Genomic DNA, 17,131 nt, shown 5'->3' on the forward strand with positions numbered 1-17,131 from the left:
CCGTTCAGAAACTGAGTGGGTGGGAAGCCAAAACCTCCTAATTTTCATCTACAACTTTTGAAAGTACTATTTTAATCCATAGCACCAACCCCACCATCACAGGTAAAGCAAAGTGCAAAGTTTACTTGATGGGTCAGCAGGTTGAAGGAAAATTAGTTTCTGCTTGTCACACGCATACACGCACACACACGCTAAGATGTTTTATAACTCTTGGGCCTATCCGCTCAAGGTTTTGCCTGAAGAGAAAATGACGCACAGCTAATAAGAAAGAAGATTTATGATGATGATTTATTACAACACAAGTCAATAAATATTCTGCACCCAATGACAATCAGTGCCCCACAGCAGAAATGCTGCGCTCTTGAAACAGAACACAAAGTAAGGCATCAATCAAAAAAATAAATAAATAGAAAGTAACACAGTATTAACATTACACATGGGTAATCAGTAGCTTACCAAGCTAAATCAGCACGACGGCTCACCAGAGGTTCAGAGGGTAATTCTAAGAGTTGGTGCATACACATCAAGAAAAAAAGAAAAAAAAATCCTTCAGTCTCCCAACCAACAAACCATTAAAACGAAAAGCCAATGTCTCTTAACCTGCACACTTCTGACACAGTGCTCACAAATGTTCCTTCAACTCCAAGCAGCACCCGTAGCCTATCTGTCCCTTCGGCTGTTGTATAGTCTTCCTTTTTTCAGTACAGTCAGAATCACTGGCTCAAACTGTAAGATCTCTACAGTGAAGCTAATGGCTCTAGCTCTCACCATGAAGAGGAGAACAGAGTAGAGTGTCAAGTGGTAAGTTAGGGTTAAGTTGGATAACCTTTTTCTGGTAGTTCAGGGTTACATATCACAGATAGATAGGCTGAAGGAAATGAAAGAAAAATGTCAACAAAATGTTTCCAATATAAATGGTCTGATCTGCCTTTGTCCCCTTACCACTGGCACTGGCTATGAGCATTATTTCAAATGTCCTGTTACCTGGCCATGGACTTACATCTTCTCAGCTCAAACATTTTGTGAACAAAGTAAGAAGCAAAATACAGCAACCATAAATTATTTTCATACATTCATTCAAAATTCTTAATTTTAGTTAGTGCTTCACAATTAAATAATCCCTGAGTCTGTAGACTAGTCTAGGACTAGCTCTGCCATGGATTGCTGGTTGAAATCTCTCTGTAGTGTTAGCATGTTTCTGAACTCGTTTTAAGCTGGTGCTGAAAATTAGCTGTGTCTGATATATTTATGCATGTTATAGAGTTTGTATGAGATCATCCTCACAATTTAGCAGTTTTTAAGACTTAAGTGAAAAGCTAGCACTGGGTTAACGTAGCCAAAAACACTCAAAGATAACTTTAAGTTACACTGTTGACTTTAAAAATGTACCTCAGTACAATGGAGGCTAATGGAAATGTCTTTTTGCTGCTTAAAGCAGACAAATTATTAGTGAAAAACTGAATAGCTTTTCGAGACGCGATGTCCCAGTTACTCCACCCACCATTGACAGTACGGTATGTGAAATATTCTGAGGAACTGTTTTTAGAATGACTCAATGCTTCCTAATTTTTAATCTTTTCAATTAATTCTTCAATGTCCATGCTTCGAACACAACGAACTAAATTCCATTCGCCTCTGTCGTACTGAGGTGGCAGTTAAAGCCTCAACAGTGGATACTCAATAAACCTCAGCAAAAAAAACAAAAGTCTAAAACTATGCAGAGATATCACAGAGAATAAGTCGTTAAATATGTTTTTGGAAAATGGATGACATGACCAAGAAAAAGTTCACATTGTGAGACCATTGTTAGCAATAATTGTTACTTTATAATAAACAGCTGATTAAAAAAAAAAAAAAAAAAACTCCCAGGTTGACAAAAGAATGGTTTATCTCAAAAAACAAAACAAACAGCCTTAATCTTGTTTTAACAGCAGAGCATATTTCAGGTAACTCATCCAAAAGCCACTTCAGTCAGTTGAATGACTGAAACAGAGCTAACTCAGAGCTTCAAAGGCAATGAAAAAGTTTGATTTCATACAGTAGAGACAATGGTATAGTAGTAAAATATTACTCATGAAAAACACTATTCAAGTGTGTACACATTATATTTATATATTATATTATATTCAGATCGGTCACAAATCAAAGCAAAAATCCAAATAAATGAGTAGAGATGTTTTGGCACCTGTTTACTAAAGCTATGACCTTCACAGTTTGGCCATTATTAGGACTGAGACACATAGACAAAAAAGCATATTCTCATCAAGACATATTCTCTATATGAGATAAGCACCAAATGATGACTTTGTGATCAGTTTGTAGCCCTCTCCAATCCACACACTCACATGATCTCCCTCCAGCAAATCAAAAAGCTGCCCCACAAACAAACTCTTGGACCCTTCTGGAGTGCATGCGATACCATCCCCGGCCTCTGTCAGCGGCACAGTCTTGTTGTACCCTTCATTCCAGTTGTCCAGCCGTACAAAGAATCTCTTGAAGTTTCTAGCTCCATCCTCGACTTGGCAGTTTAAAGCAATCCTCACATAGACAAAGTAGAAGCCTTTCTCAGGTATCACAATGGCACGTTTCTCATGGTCGTATTTTTCACCAAACATGACATCCCATTTGATGTATTGTCCATCACCCACATTGCCTGTAGACACAGACCCTGCGGGATAAAATCACACAGTAAATCAGTTAGCTCAAGTTGTGTTTGTCTATTTTATCTGATCATCAATTCTACACTTCTGAGTATGTTGAAATGGGTCTTTAAGGGTCAAATCTTGAAATTTGGAGAAGTGAAGAAATGCATTGTTGAAACAGAACGTCATTATGTGAGCTTGTTTCCCTTGCTGGTCCTATGCCAAGATCTCGCCTTCATGCGCACTCTAACTATTCCAGCTGTTGCAGTGAGCTGCAGCGTTTCACTATTCATATCCAGATTTATGTACAGGGAGATTCACCCTCCATTGAGGTGAAACTTGCTGTCAAGTTGTAAAATATTTTCTTACAGCTTGGATGCTTTTCTGCCAGGGTGACGTTTGAATTTAGAGTTATCCCCCTGAGGCCAGATGTGACTCATGGTTTTATAACATAGTTGGTTTTGTGACATTTGCCATGTGATTAATTCTCTGAACGTGACTTTTTAAGGATTTGTTCATTTTTTGTTTTGACTTCTTGAAGACCACAGACTGTACTTGATGTATATTCACCTTCAGCTAAACATTTAGCTCAATACATTTGAATTCATAACAAATGGATAAAATAGATGGGAATTACAGAAAGATGTCAAAATATAAACTATAAAGATACTCACTCAGATGAATGTTCAGTCTTTGGACACTTGTTGGAGGTATATCTGTAAACAGAGAAAAGGAGGTGAGACAGGTTCAAAACAATGCTGCTTCCTTGGTCATAATATTTCAGGGAAAGCCAAATCCTGAGTAATGCAACACAAGAATGTTGTCTTAGTTGTGAAATATGAAACAAAATCAGATATGGTATCTGGAGCTTTGCCAAGGAGAGTGGAGAACAGGAAATAAGAACTTGTCAACTTTGAAATCCTCCCACTTCCACAAACAATCAATCTTATTTGACATGAAGTTCATGACATAGCATACCTGCAGCACACACTTTCTCTTGCTTGGAGTAGGCTAGACTTTGCTCAGTTGTTCTCTAGGAATAAGGTAGAAGACAGGTTTCATCATGAGCAATAACATATTAAGTCAGACACCTTAAATTGTTGCCATTATATGATTATATGATGACTTGATGAGAACCCAAAATGAGTCTAAATGTAATCTTGTTTTTACAGTGATACAAGCAGCAAAGGGCAAGTAAAATGGGGAGAAATGTGGAAGCCACAGGTTGCATGGAAGAAAACTGCCTCATCACAAGCAGTGAACAAATATATTTAATCAGCTATCATTCCTAGTTACTCTGTGTCCATTGAGATATTCTGATATTATGGTGGACATTGATTAAGAGTGAAATTATCCTACTTTGTACATGCCAATATGCAAGCTTCAGTGAGATTTACATGCTCATCATCAATCACATCATCAGTGGTTTGGACATTGCTAAAGCTCTCTAAAAAGACAAGCATAACAGCACATGAAGAAAAGTTTTGGGACTTACCGCTTGTCCACTTGTTCCAGAGTTTTCACGTTGCCTTAAATCTGCACCAGTGACAAAAATGAACAGTGCCATACATGTGAGCAGCAGAAGCAGAGTGATGAGTCTGAGGCACGTCTCCTGTTGCTTCATGTCCCGGCAGTGTTTGATGAGGATGAGCACAGACTCGTCCGAGCTCATATCTATCCCTGAATTCCTACAGGCAGCTTCCGCTGACAGAGTGCGTGCCATTAGTTTCTGTCCCATAGCTGCAGGTCTGATCTCCGTTAGACTGTCTGCAGTCTGGTCCTGAAAAAAGCTGTTCATCTGTGAGGCATGCTGTGTCTTATATTAGCAGTCGAACAGTGGGGTAGTAGCCAGCCGCCTACACCAAAATCTGGAATTACATCATCTGTCCATTCATGCAGATGGGAAGGGAGACGAGAGAGAGAGGAGGAGGAGCACCAATGAGAGTCCCAATTTATGTACCATGTCCACAATATGTGAGGTAAGCATCAGTTTTTTTCCTCAAAAATAATTCGCTGCAACATTATCACTCATTTGAAGCTGTGGTTCTGGTCAGCTGATGAATCTATCAGTACTATGCAGATCATTGTGTCAAACAGTAGAAACCACCAGACAAATGTCCAAATCAAGTTTCAAACAATGTAACAGTCATGTTGTGAGTGGAACATATTTTGCCATATATCTATGGTCAGCTGAGCTTTTTTGCCACTGTTTCTGTTTGTAGAGACTGCACGTCTGTCTGCACACTCATGAGGATGTGGCCGAGGTCAATGCCAACTCAAAGAAAAGTGATTCACTTCCTGACCTTGTCATAATTTACAGAAATAGAATTTGTGTTTGTTTGGCGTGTAGCCAAGTAGAACTCAGATTCCAAAAAAGCTGAGAGACTGTGTAAAACGTAAACAAACACAGAATGGAATCATTTGCACACAAACTGTGTTTACTGACAGCAGTTTTATGAAGAGTTCCTGAGCCCATGTAGTTACACCCTTCAAACAATCATGTTCACAAACTGGCCCTATCCTTTCAAGCCTTTCGAGGATACCCCTGCTGTGAACCTGTTAACCTGTGGAAAGTTCCAAACAGGGGTTTCTGGAGCATTCCACAACTTTCCCAGTCTTTAGTTGCTCCTGTCCCAACTTGTTTGAAACGTGTTGCTGTGTCAGATTCAGATTAAGCATGTATTGACAAAAATCAATGAGGTCAGTGAGGTAAAGCATAAACATATGGTCTTTGTACTGTTTTCAATTGAGTATATGCCAGAATGATTGCCAAATTACCAGATTCTGTTTTATTTATGTTTTACAGGGTCTCACTTTTTTGGAATCACAGTAGCAGAAGCAGTGTATGGGCTAACATCATAGCTCTGAATAGTTTTTCCTACTGTTGTGTGGAGTCAGACCAGAAAGTCATGCAGCCCACTGGGAAAACTCAAATCAGATGGCCAGTGTGCCTTAGGTTAAAATGTTATGTAATGTTAAAAACAACAGTATACCTAACTCTGACATATCAAGCGGTTTTGATGACACGTGAGTCATCGAAACTAGACCTGAAGTCAGTCAGAAAGTCAGATGAGTACCACAAAGCTGTCATGGAGGGCGAGGCAGCCCAACATTTTTTTCATTTAAATAATTGAAGCTGCATTATCTTTTTGGCCACTTGAGGGCAGAGGAGTTTCACAACAAGATGACAGATGCACAACTGAGGCATTTTAAAGTTGTTATAGCTAATGTGTTAGCAAATAGTAGCCTATTAATACATCCAGCAGACATAGAATAACATGACCATTCATTCTGAGTTGTGTTTCTGTCCACTCTCTCTGTTTTGGTCTCCTCCACCTCTTACAGGAAACACCTGGCTTGTTTGCTGTTTGACTTTCTTCAACAGCGAGCTTTGTCTATCTGCTGTTTGGTGCTGGGCAGGTAGCATCCAGTGGTTTTGCCAGAACTGATATGCTAAAAACAGCTTCCTGTTTCTGCAGGAAATTAGTGCTGGGCGGCATACCAGTTCACACTAAATACTGGTATATTTTCGTTATGATATGAATTTTTACTATACCGCCATACCAGTGTATTTGATTACACAACGTTCGGAACTGTGCCGCACAACACTATTGCAGACGGGAACGTTTTCAATGTTGCGCTTCTGATTCAAGCCCGAGCGTTAAGATTGTGTTGTGGTGCTTTTAAAACAACTCCTGTGTCTGCTCTGCAGGTTGAGGTGGGTGAAATGCCACTGCATCTCAGAAGAAAGCAGCTTATGCTGAATTATTGGGTAAACCTACAAGGCCATGCTGAGAACCATCCTACAGCAAAGGTACTGATCCCATGTTGGGAGGAAGAAAGAGTCAAGCGAGAATGTTTTGCATGGGTCAGTGGTGAAATGGCTGGAGACATGAAATTAAAGCAGAACAGATTTACTCCGACAGTTTCATTTTCAGTAACACCACCCTGGCTGTTCCCCCCAGTGTTGACTGATTTTTGTTTTATGGATAAGGAAAGTATGGACATATCTCTCAGTGACAGCAAAAGCATTAATTAAAAAGCACATTATCAAAGAATGGCAACACAGTTGGGACACAGGGAGCACAGGGTGACACCTTTATTCAGTACAGCAAGATGTGGGTACAGTGAGAACAGACAAAGATGCACAAAAGAGGAGAATATTCTAAACAGGCAGAGAGTAGGACACACAGGGCTCGCAAAACAATCCGGGAAATCTGACAGATGATCCCAGATTGAGTACTCATTTATCGACTGGAGTTTGGAAACGGACAGAGCTGATGAAAATGGGGAAACCCAACGAGATAAAGAAAGCGATGGCGGGTAGGCACAACTATGTTGTGAATGGACCTGAGTGGGGAGATTCTGACATTACTGATGATAGTGATGAAACAGAGATTTTGTCAAACTAGTCAGAGAGGTAAGGAAAAAAGAGGAAACAACTCTATCAAGACAAGGGCGGAGAAAGTCAGGAACAGTGGAGGTAATGAATCAGGAATAGAGGAGAGAAGTCAGGTAGGAAAGGAAGTTAAAATCATTTTGCATTTTGGTGAGCAGAGGGGGATTTCTTCTATGAGTCCAGTGAATCTTACAACAGTGCTAAAAAAACCAGACTGGGGATATACATATGGCTAAAGTCCTTAAAGATGGTAACTTGTTGATTGTCTGCAGGAATGAAGAGCAGAGAGAGGATTAAAGAAACTGGACGATTTAAAGTGATAAATGTGAGCCATACTGACAGTAGAGGAGAATGGGTTAAGGGAGTGATTTGGGGAGTGCCAGACGGAGTCTCCATGAAGGAAATTAAAGTTAATTTAAAAGGAGGAAAGTGATCCAGAATATTCTCCTCTCTGGTCGGGCATTTAATAAACTGTCTCTATTTGGGGAGCTCGTGTGTGAGGTTACCTTTGTTAAAGTCAACAAGGACAGTAACTAAAGAGTCCAGTATCTGGTCAGTGAGCATGCGCTGTGCGTCTTGCATGTTAGCCTGCGGCGGGATGTAAACGCCGACCAGAATGAATGAAGCAAACTCACAGGGTGAATAAAAAGGCTTACAGTTAATGATAAGAGATTCCAGGTCAGGAGAACAGTGCTTCTAGATCACTGTCACGTCGTTGCACCAACCACTGTTGAGGTAGAGACAGTTTCCTCCACCTTTAGTTTTGCCGGAAAGTTCCACGTCTCTGTCTGCGTGGTAGAGTTGGAAGCCAGCAGAGTCCGGTCTGGAGTCCTTCTGGTGGTACAGCACCCACCACCAGAACTGAAGAAGTCTCTTGGATAAGAGGTGAAACGTCTTCAAGAAAATACTACGTCCATTTGACCTGATGTACACACAGTGGATGCCTTTATCATGTGTTTTGATAGTTAATGATTATGCAAAATGAAATATGAATCTCACTTTGAATGTTTCGCTTAATTACTTGCACTTAGGCTATGATTTTGCCAACACCATGATTTGCCCACTGCCAGGTGTCCCTCTGAGACCCTGTCTTTGCACGCAAGATGGTAAGTTTTGTAGCCTTGAGTGGCGGATACAGCGACACCTGCTGGGCAGTTTTCATAAAGTTTTAATGCTGGCCGGGTTATAGATGGACAACCTATTTCAATAGGATGCAGAGCAAGCGTTCATTGAGCATATTGACTATCCTTGGTTTCAATGTCAACTGTGCTATGTGCTCTGTAAGAAATAGGGTTTTGGGTTATTTGATGCTTCATGAAATACATAAAAATGCAATTATGCACTGATTTAATCAATCAATCAATCAATCAAACTTTATTTATATAGCACCTTTCATACATAAAAATGCAACACAAGGTGCTTGACAAAGAATAAAAACAGGATAATAGAAAATACAACCACACAGACACACACAAATGCAACCCCCCCCCCCCCCACCCCACCCCCCCCCCCCACACACACACCCCAACGTAGCTTTCGGTATAATAACATGGCAGGGCACTGAGGAATCAAGAGAGGAAAAAACCAGCCATGGGGAGCTCATCCACGCTGCAAGGGGACGCAGCCCACAGGGAGCGCCGCCGTAACAGAGACCCCCGACCCAGATAGACCGGGATGGACTCCACACACAGGGCAGAGCCCCCCAGTCCTCCGGGCCCAAGGAGTCCCCAGGACGACGCCCCAGCAGGCAGGCCAGACACACCTCCCAGCGTGGAGGCCCCCCATGAGGAGACACTGGAGCTAAAACGTAAAAGACAATGGAATAAAAAGACCTGAAACCTAAAAGACAATGGAATAAGAGACCTAAGACCTAAAATAAAATCGAATAAAAACGATCGAAAGGCTGAATTAAAAGAGTAAAAGAAATCAATTAAAAGCCAAACTAAAAAGGTGAGTCTTGAGCCTCCTCTTAAAAACACCAACGGTCTCTGCGGTCCTGATGCCCTCCGGCAGGCTGTTCCAAAGCCTCGGACCATAATGGTTGAATGCCGCAGCAGGGAAGACACCCATCTGAAGAGAGCAATTCACTATATTTAAAATCTGTTCCTCGAAGAATCCATAAAATGTCTTTAAAAGTGATGTGGGAATTGGATCTAAAAGGCAGGTTGTTGGGTTTACCTGGGAGAAAACTCGACCAAGTGTCCTCACATCAACCAGGGCAAAACTCTCCAGTGTTTCCTCAGATAAAATCGACTGTCCAGATGTGTTAAAAGTTGTGTTCTGATGTGATACAAGGCTGGATCTGATGTTGTCGATTTTACTTCTGAAGTGGTCTGCAAAGTCCTCGCAGAGGGCGTCTGTTGGTGTCTCTGGGGATTTTTTAAAATTGGTGTTAGTTAAAAGATCGAAGGTGGAGAAAAGAAATTTTGGGTTGTTTTTGTTATCTGAGATGAGATTTGAGAAATGGGATATTCTTGCCTGTTTGACTGTTTTATTGTAGGATTTGAGTTGTTCACGGAATATCTCATAGTGGACTGTGAGTTTATTTTTTCTCCACCTTCTCTCCGCAATCCTGCATAGTCTCTTTGATTTTTTAATTTCGTCTTTACTTCTCCACGGGGGTAAAGATTTTGTTTTTACCGTTTTTGTTAAAAGTGGAGCCACAGAGTCTAAGGTTAATCGCAGTTTCCTGTTAAAATTGTCAACAATAAAATCACAGGGTGCAGGTAAAACTTCTGCAGGAGTGCTCTGTAAAATCTCGATAAAATTTGCAGCCACCTCAGAAGTTAGGTAGCGTTTCCTCACTGTTCTCACCGGGGCGTCCTGATGGTTAAGACTGGCGATGTTAAAATACACACAGTAATGGTCGGATACAGCCAGGTCAACAACAGAGGACACACCCGTGGAGAGGCCATGGGTTATGACCAGGTCCAGGATGTGTCCTCTGTTGTGAGTTGGCTGTGTGACATGCTGGTTAAAATACATGCAATTTAAAAGGTTTAAGAATTCTCTGGACAGTGAGTCCGAGGTGTTATCCACGTGCAGGTTAAAATCGCCAGTTATTAAAATTCTGTTGTAAGAGGTGTGTATGATTGATAAAAGCTCTGAAAATTCACTGATAAAAGCAGTGGAATGATGGGGTGGTCTATAAACAGTGATGCAGAGAACAGGAGGACTGCTAAAAACAAAAGCATGATACTCAAAAGATGAGTAACTGTTAAAATAGACTTCCTTTGACATTAAGACGTTATTAAAAATTGATGCAGTCCCGCCTCCTCTCTTGCCTCCCCTGGTGGAGAATAAAAAGTTAAAATTTACGTACGAGATAGTATCTCGTACGTATGAGATAAACTTAAACATTGCCCTTTTTATTTTTTCCACCTTGCCTTTCAGGGCTTCCGTAGCCAGTGGCCCTGAGAGGCAAGGTGAAAAAAAATAATAATTGCGAGTTATCTCGTACGTACGAGATAAACATTGCCCGTTTTATTTTTTTTTTCCACCTTGCCTTTCAGGGCTTCCGTAATACCAGGATATACAATATGAGATAAAACCCACATGCCATGCAGGTGCAAGAGTGCTGGCATCTTCCTTCTTTCATTTCAAACAGAGATAATCATCAAGTACACAAGGCATCTCCCTTGTTGGAGAATTGTTGACAGTGAATAAGTCTTGATACTGAACATTCTGTGTTGGGTTTTCTCTTCATTGGATGTGCTGTCTGTGTGAGGTGATGAAACAACAAAAGAAAAGAACACCAGACAATGACCAGACACTTTAACCATTAGGCAAAGGTTACAGTACATACACAAGCATGTATTGTGTAAAAGTGAGACAGCAAGGAAAGAGTTCTGTTGGTTGACAGTGTACAAGTTGGTTGGTCTTCAAAAGTATAATACAGCTTCAGAGTCTTATCACAGTTACATCCATTGTATTCAGACCTGTACGCGTGAGCATAGAAATCGTACTGGTTAGTACCGTTTGTTTTGTATTGTTTTTTAATGCATTTCTAGGCTTAAGGTGAATTAATATTATGTATCATATTCCAAAGAGGCACTGCTGAATTCCAGGGGAGAATACAAGTTTGTATGAGACCATGTCAAAATGAAAAATAATAAAAATATCCTCTGTGATTCAGGGTGTGCATTTTGTCCAAAATGTAGAGAAAGCACAAGCCTTCACAGTTGCATTCAATTCTATTGTATCATCAACACACAAAAGGTTAAAATCAAGAAACGTAAAAGCTAAAGTGGAGGTTTCTGGCAATAAAACACATTTTAGCAGACAACATTGTAAAGGAAACAGACTGTACTGGGTTTCTAGCTTATTGAAAAAATCTCAGATTAATTTAGGATTCTGGTTTGTAAGTGACACTTACAAATCATCCATTGTAAGTATTCCAGTTGCACTTCAGCATTACAGGAGTGTAAATTTCTTCCTATGGAACAGGACCATTTACTATGTACAAAGCACAATGTATGAATAGGTAAAGTATGCAGGCGTGTGATAAGGCTTGCTGGGGCAGGCTAGATCAGGGAACTACTCTGTTGTCAGAATTATTGAGTGTTTTAAGGGCCAAAACTAAATATATAAATACTTATCATTAGATAATAAAAGGCTTTAATGAATTAATAAATAAGGAATTATAAATTGAATGCTTATTAAAGATATGATAAGACAATGCTTGTATAAATTAATAAATGATGATGTATTTCAATGCTTAATTGTCCCCATAAATAAATCATTCACAAATCAAACATAACATGTTAAAGTTGCTTGTGTCTTTCTTTTTTTAATTCATTATTTGATGCACACGTTGATTTTTCTATGTTTTTATATTCATACATATATATTTCATATACCTTTTTATAGTTTCATTTATCTGTAGAGTAACTTCCAGCAAAAGTCAGGAGGCGGACTCTGCCCTGCAGTTGGTGGCTGAACTTCAATATACTGTCTTTGGCTAATTCAAGATGGCAGGACCCGGTGCAGAACTTAATGAAATCTTTCGTACTACAGTGGTAGATATGGTGGATGTAGCTGAACAGATGCAGGCAAATGCCAATTCCTATGCTTTTTTAGATCAGATGGAAGGTTTCACAGAAATAATTGGAATGCTATTGGCCATGACTAACAGAAATTAATGTAGCTGTATTCACAATCCTTGCAGAGATAGTACAGGAACTGAGGCTGCAGGGTGATAGAGGGCTGCAACAGCAGCCTTGGTCGACCTGGCTGTTTTGCTCTTTTGATTTACCAGCTGACACAATTTCACAGTATGTGCTGTGTGGCCTGAAAATACGTGATGAGCAAAGCTGTCTGGAGTGTTCAAGGGGACCATTAAGGCACAAATGGACCAGACCGGCATCAGGTAAGTTAAGTTTGAGTTGGATAACCATTTGGTGGTAGCATAGCGTTACATATCAACATATCTACATATGTTGGGCACAGCAAGATGTGAAGTGAATATATTCATGTGACACTACACAACCTAAGGCATCCATTGGTACCATCCATGTTGTGCTAGCTTGTTGGGAAGGTGGCTCCAAAGTTAAATTTTAGGACTAAATCTTGTGAAGGGACAAAGAGAATCCTTCCGTGTTCTGTTTTTCATATTTGCATGGACTACTGTGGACTTTCTACCACTGTGAAAATCAACTGGCAATTGAACACACATTTATTATTGTTAATGATCATTTAATAACCTTTACAGAAATTATTGCCTTCTAAGCTGACATCAAAAATTAATGGCCTTGGTGATTTAAAATCAAGTTGTGCCTTAACATATTGCCCCAGGTTTTATTATTACTTCTGTCGGTTCAAATAAAAAATATGACTTTCAAGCTGACAGTCAATGGCCTTGATGGTAATACTGGAAATCTGGAGTGAACAGGAGATAATCTGTGTTCAAAGTTAAAAAGACACTGTTAAATAATATTATTTTATTTTAAGTATAGCTCTTTGGTGTTGCTTCTACATTAATTTCAGGATTAACAATTTTACATTTTTATATCTATTATAACGGGCTTCAATATTAGCAAGAAAAAAAGTCATTAATTGTGCAAGTTATGGGATTAATTAGGTTGTTTTATTCCTCCATTTGTAGTGATGGGCTGGATACTGTTTCAAGTGATGCGGTATAAGCTCATGCATGGCCATGTATCTAAACCTGTTTTCCCCTTTATGATAGCTGATTTGATATGATAGCTTTTTTTTAATGTATTAAATATTTCAAATCAACTCAAAGATTAACTCCTTAATTTTGACAGCACTGATAAATAAGTAAACCTGGCTTGACTTTTATTATATGTATGTGTGTGTGTGTGTGTGTGTGTGTGTGTGTGTGTGTGTATACCGTAAATACCACAAAATGGTTGTCCACCTTAACCTTAACTTACCTGATGCCACTCTGCTCCATTCATGTCTCAATGGTCCACTTGAAGACTCCAGACAACTTTGCTAGATCATGGATCATGGACACAGCATGTATTGTTGTAATTGCAATTGCGTCAGCTGGTAAATCAAAAGAGCAAAACAGCCAGGTCGACCAGTGCTGCTGTTGCAGCCCTCTATCTCCCTGCATCCTCAGTTCCTGTACTATCTCTGCAAGGATTGTGAATACAGCTACATTAATTTCTGTTAGTCATGGCCAATAGCATTCCAATTATTTCTGGGAAACCTTCCATCTGATCTAAAAAAGCATAGGAATTGGCATTTGCCTGCATCTGTTCAGCTACATCCAACATATCTACCAGTGTAGCATGCAAGTTTTTATTACAATGCGCAACGGGCGCTGCCATCTTGATTTAGGCAAAAGCAAGCATTGAAGTTCAACCACCAATCGAAGGGCACAGTCCGCCCTGACTTTTGATGGATGAAGTTGACATGTATTTATTTCACTGCAACAAGTTATGCTATGGATAAATGAAAGTATATACAAAATAAATAATATTATAAATTGATGAATAAATATGTGAACAAATGAATGACTACAAAGAAATTTGAATGAATAAATGTGTGTATGAATGAATGAATAAATAAATAAATACACAAATAAATTTTGACATTTATATATTCAATATCTCATTTGTTATTTATAGAAACAATTAAGCATTAAATTACACTGTATACTGTAATTGTATGTATTAATTTATTTAAGCATTTTGTTACACAGTTATATATTTATTGAGTATTAATTTCTGTAATTATTCATTTACTTGAGCATTTTATTACATAATGATTTATGTATATTTATTTTCAGCCCTTAAAACCCTCCATAGCCCACATCAGCATATGAAGAAATCATTGTTGGGGCTAGTGCATTACAAAATAATACATTACAGAGTACAGGAGTAAGGCATTACTGTAATTATGTGACATCTGTCTGTAACGCAGCAATGTAACAGGTTACCGTTCCTAAATTCAGTAATCACATTACAATTATTAGTGAAACAATTATGCTATTTGTATTACATAAATTATCTGCATAATTGCTGGACAGACCAAAAATATCAAACGTGCCTTTTCATGCACGCTTGTGCAACAATCGCCTGACCTCTCAAGACTTTGGCTAATGTTCGTTGCCTACAATGACGACTATATCCACGAACTTCCACACAGCAGCTCAGTGGAAAGTCTCTTCAATCTTGTTCTGACTCCGAGGAGAAACAGGTAGTCTGACAAATGATTTGAGAGACACCCCATCACCACTGCTTTAGTGATAAACACATCAAATAAGCTGGACTAGTCTAGTATAAAGCCATAGGTTGGTGAGCGGGCAGCTTGAATGAATTGTTTGAATAAGTATGCCCTGTGAAATGCAGTTCATATGCCATTTAAATGTGTTTTTTCCCCATTGAGTCTGTCATCATCTATCCTCCTTATGTGGACATATGTAAGGTTTGACATTATGTGAACTGGAAATTATGTTTGCACTCCCCTTAAGACACAAAGTAAATCGAATTAATATAGTTTTATTATTAGAACTATTGATTAGCTGTTCATGTTTTGTGGGTGAGAACATTGAGTATACTGTACTACTGAATACTGAGTGTTACAGTCCCTTAAAGCAAACAAAAAATTCTGGAAAAAAAATTATATTAAAACTACAGGCAAACTTAAGGACCATCTGTGCTTAAACCGCATTTCCATTGCACAAGTCTTGAAAAATGTTAATATACTAAAAAGACTGCAAGTCTTGGATTGGTGACATTTTAAACGGTCATCTTTTGTTTCATCCCAGACAGTCACAGCTTAAAGTTAAGAGAAAGGGCATGCAGTGCTGCCAATACCTTATCTTCAAGACTCTCTTTGCTTGCAAAAAAATACAGTATTTATCAAATGCAGCCACATTCTGTAAACAAAACGATCATGAAATATGGGTTGGAAGTACATGCAGGCCTATGAAGCCTACGTATGTTTTTTTTTTGTTTGTTTGTTTGTTTTTTTTACTGTTTTTGTAAAAAAGGCACATCAGCGGCAAGTTTTCATTTTCTAAAGCAAAGACCTTCTTATCTCTCTTATGATGCATCACGCTGGGCATGTTTGGGAGCCATTTTCACCACTGTACTGTATTTGGGGAGTCTGGCTGAGTAAGATGTTACCTATAGAATTGTAAGTGTCAAATTTGTGAGTGCACGCTTGAAAATATTTTGCAAAGATATATTGCAGAGAAATTACAATCATGAAAATAATAACTTAGCAAGAGCAAACAAAAATCTGTTCCATGCTCAATGAATCTAATTGCATGTTGGCTATTATCCGCTAAATTCATAATAATAATCTGTCTCACTTAATTTCACTTATTTGCCCTCTTTTAAATTCATTGTTCTATGCACTCTCAAACCCTTGGACACACACACACACACACACACACACACACACACACACACACACTCTTGCTCTGTCAACATGCCTGCTACAGTATGTGCACTCTGAAGTTTGCCAGCACTTTGCCAGTGCTGGGAAAGAACTGGAAGAATGGCAACAGGATGGAATTTGTTAATGTTGGACACAGAGTGAATTTAAACTCACTTGCAGTTTGTCCTGCTTATTTAGCTGTTTTACAAAAAGGACTATGTAGTCCACAGCAGTAAATTTAGAGAGTACACAACACATTTTTTGTTTGCTCAAGTTAATTGCATGCCACCAGTTTCATTATAGTATGTGATATTAATTTCTCTACAAAATATAATTTACATTCTTGCAAAAAGCATTTTCCTGTGCTCAAAATGCCTACTGCACAATCCTTAACAAGACAAATATAGTGCCATAGATGTCAGGCTTGTGTTTTGATCATGTGAAAAGATGAAAGGATTGGAACCATGGAACAGGTGTAGAGATAAACTTTTTTCGTGTGTGCATGTGTGTGGAATTCGGTTGACCATTTAGTTGTTTGGACATGCTCAGCAAAAGTTGGTGGTGAGTCTCAACCACTCATGCAGGATCTACTTGGTATGGTCCTGTACCCAGCTACATAACCTGAGGCAGTAAGTCTGTGGACTGACGGTGGAGAAGGACCGACCAGGGTGTCTCAGCCTCTTCCACAAATGCTCCAGTCTCTTCTTACAACTGTAAACTGTGAAAATGTCAATGATGCCGATGAAGTAGCGTTGCTCAGGCCCATCGATGACGTGCAGAGGATTCTTTAAATTGGGCAGTAAGCGTCGGTTTTGAGCCCTAAAATCTTGAAGCTCAGCTGCGTCACGGCCTGGCCCTGCATGCTCTGCACAAGTCTGAAGAGTGCCACCACTTGATGCATCTCCTGCCTGTGACTGCTTCAAACAGCCGCCATCTATATCAGACAAAAGTAAGGTGGAGTCATCTTCTGGGACTGCCCCAGGAACAGCAGCTGTGCCTGTGTGGACAGGGCTGGAGCCTGGATTCACAGATCTAAAATGTCAGCGGGAAGAGAATGGGTATGAGTCAGAGCAATTAGATGGCCTTCCTCACAATTCATCTGTGATGCAAAATGTTCTAATCTGTCTAGAAAGCAAAGCAAAAAATACATTTATTAATTTGAAAACGTGTGCTTTGCTAACTGGACCATTCTCACTCACTCCTTGCCCAAGCTCACCAAGTGCGCAACTTTGCT

At 39.4% G+C, this 17,131-nt stretch overlaps 2 protein-coding genes across 2 annotated transcripts in view; both read right to left on the reverse strand.

Moving 5' to 3' along the window:
• Positions 1–269: 269 nt before the first annotated feature.
• LOC143338350 (uncharacterized) lies at positions 270–4,440 on the reverse strand. The gene is made up of 4 exons (XM_076758689.1): positions 4,138–4,440; positions 3,621–3,675; positions 3,317–3,358; positions 270–2,668 (listed from the first exon to the last, which is right to left on the reverse strand). Exons 1-4 carry the CDS (start codon positions 4,438–4,440, stop codon positions 2,277–2,279), a joined length of 792 nt encoding a protein of 263 aa, XP_076614804.1. The 3' UTR covers positions 270–2,276.
• An 11,056-nt stretch (positions 4,441–15,496) lies between these two features.
• Positions 15,497–17,131, reverse strand: part of pip5kl1 (phosphatidylinositol-4-phosphate 5-kinase-like 1) — a 29,096-nt gene continuing 27,461 nt past the window's right edge. The window contains exon 10 of the mRNA XM_076757273.1: positions 15,497–16,929. Within this exon, the coding sequence (XP_076613388.1) occupies positions 16,485–16,929 (445 nt within the window). The 3' untranslated portion in view covers positions 15,497–16,484. The remainder of the gene's footprint in view (positions 16,930–17,131) is intronic.

The sequence above is a fragment of the Chaetodon auriga genome, chromosome 19, assembly GCF_051107435.1.
Source record: "Chaetodon auriga isolate fChaAug3 chromosome 19, fChaAug3.hap1, whole genome shotgun sequence".
Lineage (NCBI taxonomy): Eukaryota > Metazoa > Chordata > Actinopteri > Chaetodontiformes > Chaetodontidae > Chaetodon > Chaetodon auriga.